We start from the raw sequence: 6,000 nt of genomic DNA, 5'->3' as shown, positions 1-6,000 counted from the left end.
AGGAAAAAGTCCGAACACCCACTGTCCAGGAAGAACAAGGAGGACATCAAGATGTTCCGAGCAATTTCCTGAACAGCAGGAAATGAAAGACTGGGGATGCTGGCTTGTGACCAGCTTACTTCTCCTAGACAGGCTTACTCATTATTAACTGATAAGAGATAACACGGTATTAAAAACGTAAATCTAATGGTCCTGGGGCCATGACTCAACTGGGGGAAAGTTCCTTTGGTACCCTTCCTTTCTGGGGAAGAAGCCAGCCAGTCTCTCTGCACTACCACTGTAGACAGCTGCTTCCCTGACTCAGATAACTGTCCTTCAAGACACAGTATTCACACTGAAGAAGTGCTTCCAAGGGTAAAAGGAGTCGTTGCTCTATTACTTCTACAACTCACTGAAATGACAACGTCCGTAAGGAAAACCTGTGATACGTGGAGGTCCACCTGGAGTTATTCTGATGAAGAACCAAGTTTCCAAGTGTAATTTAACTGAAAACACTACTTCAGCTTTGAATTTATTTTAATGATATGTACAAGAGTTTAGCAAATTACAATTAAAACGGAATCAGTTATGTTAATTCCACATAACTTAAAATCATGCAATACTGCATGGTAAAAACAGCTTCATTCATATACAAAAAATATTACCTTGAGACTCATGACAGTGCCTGGAAATTTTTGACATAAGCTTTCTGAAAAGAATACTTTATAAAAATTTAAAGATCTGATTAACCAATTAATGCATTATTAGGAAAGATAATAAACATTATTAGTAAAGTGAGGTTACAGTGATTAATTTTAAAATTATACCAGGTATAGATAGGGCTGAATGTAGTCTCATTAAATAAATGTTCAGTTAAGAAAATAGTTTTGAAAAAGATCTTATATTGAAGCCATGTATTAATTTTGTTGAATCAGCTTATATAAATCAATAGTCAAGTTTATTCAGTTAAAGAAAATAGGACTATGCTTTCTTATACTCATAAATAGTACTTATATATAGTCTATATACAAGTGAAGAAAAATTCTTTGTAAAAAACATACTGCCAATCCACTTGCTAAGGTTGAAGTAGTTCTTTATCCACACAGTAACTACATTGGTGAAAATGTCTAATTTAAATCACATTCAACCAGCATAAATATGTAAGCTGAGTATTGTTGTAAACAATAGAAAAATCAAATTTGTTTGCATTTTTAAATCTCATCACTGAGTAACAATCTCCTCAGCTTAGAATGCTTTATAAAGGCTCAACATTTAATTTTATCAAGTCCAAAGCCCACTAAAGAGTAAACAGTGAATGCTTTTCAAAGTGCGTAATTTCCAAAGCATCCACTTGTAGTATTTATCCAATCCCAGTTCATCAGCAACAAAATAAAATGCACTTAGCTATAAAAATACTAAGGAATGTTATTGAAAAGGAAAGGCTATTTGGTAGAAGTAACTACAAAAATAATTAGTTTAAAACTTTGTAAAGCTTTAATGCAAGAACATCAGTACACTGTCTTTCCATAAAACTTAAAGCATGATCAATACCAAGGCTGTAAATGTCTACCTTGCATGTACTTAAAAAGGAATTGCAACAAAGTATCTCTTAAGAATGTAAGACAGATGATCATGCAGGTGTTAATCTGCAGGCATTTGGGGATGACAATGTCTGTGCTGGGCTGGCGTCTTTGGCTTCACTGGCAGCAGCGAGGATGGGCAAGGTGTTACTCGGAGGTGCAGCTGTGGGACAAGGAGTGCCAACATTTTCATCTTCACCGGTGTCTGAATCTGGCGTTGTAACTTCACTGTCCTGAAGCCCCAGGATCTCACAAACTGCTTGTGGCAATTCCTACGTACAAAAAAAAAAAAAAATCAAAGATAAAATCATTTCTTTACTACTGAGGAAAACTATTCACAAAGTAAGCCTTTAATACTACATCATTTCGGAGTCTGAGCATTTATTTCAACAGTGTAAGTGCCACACATTCTTCTCTCATCGTCTATATGAAATTCTAGCCATCTCATCCATTTTCCTAGTTAGCTTTAAATGTCAACACGACACAGCCTAGAGCCATCTGAGAAGATTCTCGATTGAGGGACTGCCCAGATCAGACTGGCCTGCAGCCATGTCTGTAGGGATTGTCTTGATTGCTAGCGGACACAGTGGCCTGGCCCGCCACACCATTCCCTACACAAATGGTGCTGGGATGGGCTGCAAAAGAAAGCTGGGCAGGGCCAGAGAAATGGCTCGGGTAGCTCACAGATGCCGGAAACCCCAGCTAGGGGAACCAACCTCTCTGACCTTCAAGGACATATTCTCTCACATGCTCATACACACAGAACAGAAAGACAGTCAAGTCAGTCAGTCAGACACACACACACACACACACACACACACACACACACACACACACACCAAATCTGTGAAAAGCACTAGCTAACAAGCATGAGCCTGAGTGAGCCACGAAACAGCCCTCTTCCCTCTGGCTCTGACTTCCCTCCATGATGGGACGGGACCTATATACCTATAGGTGGAAACAAACCCAGGCCTCTCCCAGTGAGCTCTGGGTCGGTGTTCTGTCACACAGTGGAATGGAGTCGGAACAGAAGCAGTTCCTGGACCTCACTCAGACTCCTCACTCTACCCCAGCATCTCCCGGAGCTGCTTCTCGCTGCTGTCTGCTTGCTTGCTATGGCCTTTACAGTTCATTACATTGTACAGGGGTTCATGTAGCCCAGGCTAGACTCAAACTCATTACACAGCTGAGGCTGGCCTTAAACTCAAGATCCTCATAACTCCACCTCTCCAATGGCGGGACTGTAAGGACACACCAACCAAACCCCATTTAGTTTTCTAACATTTAGAATTTACCGCTTTCCTCTCCTGTTCGTAGTCAGTCTATCTCTCCAGGAAACACTAGCTCCTTAAAGATTCAAAGTAAGGTTTTGAACAGAGAAGCTATCCAACAAACTTCCCTGCAACTAAACTAAGTAACTATTTGAACCCATGGAGGATGGGGAAATGATACAAAGCTGAAACAAAAACTCTAAAACTGAAAAAGCCATCAGTTCCTATGAATTATGGGATTTAGCTAGGTCTGCTTGTGTTTCTGAGCTTTGAACAGAAAGGTGTGAGACTTTTCCTCCCTGCCCCCACCCTCTTCCTCTCTCTCTTCTCCTGATGTTGGCAGGGACCCAAGTCTGCATTTCTGATTCTCTGGGATTCCTTCTTGTCTCCACACCCACCATCTCTCTCTCTCTCTCTCTCTCTCTCTCTCTCTCTCTCTCTCTCTCTCTCTCTCTCTCTCTCTCTCTGTCACACACACACACACACACACACACACACACACACACACACACACACACACACACACACACACCAGGGCTGCTATGCTGGTCTAAACAGAACTGGTTTTCTTCCTTTCTCCCTCATCCCCTCCTCTGAGCAGCTACTGAGACTTGCAACTTGCCTGCCCTGGAGTTTTTCTTTAACTTTATTGTAATTTTAAAATAAAAATCTCTGAGTTTTAAAGTAAAACAAGGGGGGGGGGCTATAATGATTTGGTTTAAATTCAGATAAAACCTTAATTTTTTGTTTTAACAAACAAGAGCCTGATGAACAATGTAGTGAGATGAACTACCATCCACATGCTTCTGGTCATCACCTATCTTTGGTGCTGGATGTTGCATATTTAATAAGAGATCCTATTCTATATTCATTAAGTTGGATAATGTATTGCCACTTAAAATCTACAGCCTCCAGTTGTAGAAATATTTTCATTACTTTTGCCATATTGCCAATTAAATGTTCCCAATCTGGCATAATTAGTCAACTGTGTTCAATTAAGTGAGGTAAACTTATTGTAAGTAACTAAACAAAAGCCTTGTGTTTGTCCTCCATCTGCTGACTGCTGTCCATTTTCTTTATAAGAAAATCCTTCCTTAGCTGATAAAAAGAGGGAGAAAAAATTGCAATTATTTGCAACCTTATATACCTTGCATTGTGCCATCTGTAGGGAAATTGCTTCGGCTTTACATAGTATATCTTCCACATCAATTTTCATGGACAATTCATTAATGTGCTAAAAAATCAACAGAAGAGAACGATAATCAAAACAGAAAGCTCTATTATGTTCTAAAACATAAGCAATTTATTACCAATTATACTGCACTGCAGATATTACCCATAATATAAAAATATTCACATATTACAAATCCACAGAAAATCCAATACCTCTTTCATTAGATTCATTCAGGTTTTAAAGCCAAAGAATAACTACTAAGCTTACAGAACATTAAAACTGCAGCCATCTCAAGTCTTCTAGCTCAGTTATAAGAAAAGACTAAACTACATCAAAAACCATTTGCTGAATTTACTCTCCTTCCTAAATAGCCACCTGATAATAACCAAGCAATATTATTTACTAAAGTGTTACTCTCAGAAAACCAGGGGTTAGGGACACGGTATGAGTTACTCATAAGGTTCAACAACACTCCAAAGCGATGTTCTGTACATGAGGACCACCGGAGAAAAGCACCAGAATACCATCATCTAGTGAGAGAAGAGCCACCTTAAGTATTTCATTGAAGCCATAATGCCTTTCCATGATCTGCTGCTTTTCTGATTCCAGGATAGCACAACAGAGAAGAAGATGGAAGTTCTTACAGGGCAGTTCCGTCCACATTACCTATAAAACATGGAAGTCACTTAGTAAACAAAATCCATTCTAAATTATTTCTTCAAAGATACATGCTAATTCTGAAGCAATAAACATGCCGTTGGGACAGTCCACTGTTTCTACCCAACAGATGCAAACTGAAAAGGTTACATAGGAATTAAAATCAAGTTAATATCTGATCTACTTCCAATGTGACTCTTCAAATAACTACAGTGAGCAGCTAATAATCAAAAGCACTGCTGACTAGTGGCACACTCATAAGGTCAGCCTTAAAATATAAAGATTAGATCTTTTCCAATATATTTCTGAACTTTGACTTTCTCACAAATCTTCAGTACTTAGAAAAATTAAGGAGGATTAAATCCTACAAATTAAAAAAGACCTAATTATAGTCCATCAGAGCAGAAACAACCAGAGATACTTCTGCACCATATACAGTAAAAACCCTGTATTACCTCCTACAACTCAAGATCAAGAGTATCCCTGATTCCAACAAAAACCGAAGGGACTACACAAAATTAACACCCCAACTACAAACACATTTGAGCAATGCCTACATTTTATCCTAAATATGGGTTAATGCCAACAAACTCAAGACAAGGCCTTTGTCTCCCGCTGGTAACACACTTAAGGACATCTTTTCTGGGAAGAAAAAGGAACCACACAAACCATGCTGGTGGAGCACAGCTGAAACGCCTTCACTTTCATAAGGAATACATCAAGTTAATCCAGCTTCAGAAATTTAATTACAAGGCAATTAACCTCAAAGTTTCCAGCTACTTGGTAAACACAGACTCAGGAGTTGGTCCAGCTAAGCGGTAACAGTATTTTTAATTCATCTTTAAAGAGTTCAGGTTCTTCCAGGGCAGGCCCCATGCCCAGGAGTAGCAGCCACCACAAACAACTCCATGCTTCGTTGTTTTGGGGTTTGTGTACATTATTTATTGTTTGTTTGTTTGTTTGTATGTATATATGTGTGCACTCGTGTGTTTTAAGAGAATGAAAAAGGAAATAAAGCTGGGTGGGTGGGGAGGGGGAGGATCTGGGAGGAGTTGTGGGAGGGGAAAACATGATCAAAGTATATTATAGGAAAACAAACTGTAAAAAAAAAAGTCCAGGTTAATTATACATATCTGATACACATTTAAGTAGAAATCCATGCAGAACACAGCAGCACAAAGCAATACCTTCAACTAGCACACAGCCTTCTCTACTAGAAGTGCAGGAACCAATTCCCAGCTGTAAAAGGAGTTCGCTACATATGTATTACATAGTCTTTCCTTGGTAGAAATTCTGTCATTCTTAGTTTTTATAAAGATATGACAATAATAAGACATTA

The 6,000-nt window shown here is 38.9% G+C and overlaps 1 protein-coding gene across 3 annotated transcripts in view; it reads right to left on the bottom strand.

Annotated features, from left to right (window-relative positions):
* Positions 1 to 498: 498 nt before the first annotated feature.
* Tbc1d15 (TBC1 domain family member 15) overlaps positions 499 to 6,000 on the bottom strand; it is a 54,369-nt gene continuing 48,867 nt past the window's right edge. Inside the window, exons 16-18 of one of the 3 annotated variants that reach the window (XM_028877976.2) lie at positions 4,554 to 4,670; positions 3,978 to 4,064; positions 499 to 1,831 (exon numbers count right to left, since the gene is read on the bottom strand). In XM_028877976.2, the coding sequence (XP_028733809.1) occupies positions 1,610 to 1,831; positions 3,978 to 4,064; positions 4,554 to 4,670 (426 nt within the window). In that variant the 3' untranslated portion in view covers positions 499 to 1,609. The remainder of the gene's footprint in view (positions 1,832 to 3,977; positions 4,065 to 4,553; positions 4,671 to 6,000) is intronic. The other 2 variants (XM_037196763.1, XM_037196762.1) reach the window with 2 other exon arrangements.

This window comes from Peromyscus leucopus, chromosome 18, assembly GCF_004664715.2.
Source record: "Peromyscus leucopus breed LL Stock chromosome 18, UCI_PerLeu_2.1, whole genome shotgun sequence".
Taxonomy (NCBI): domain Eukaryota; kingdom Metazoa; phylum Chordata; class Mammalia; order Rodentia; family Cricetidae; genus Peromyscus; species Peromyscus leucopus.
This window is presented reverse-complemented; position numbering and strand designations above follow the sequence as displayed.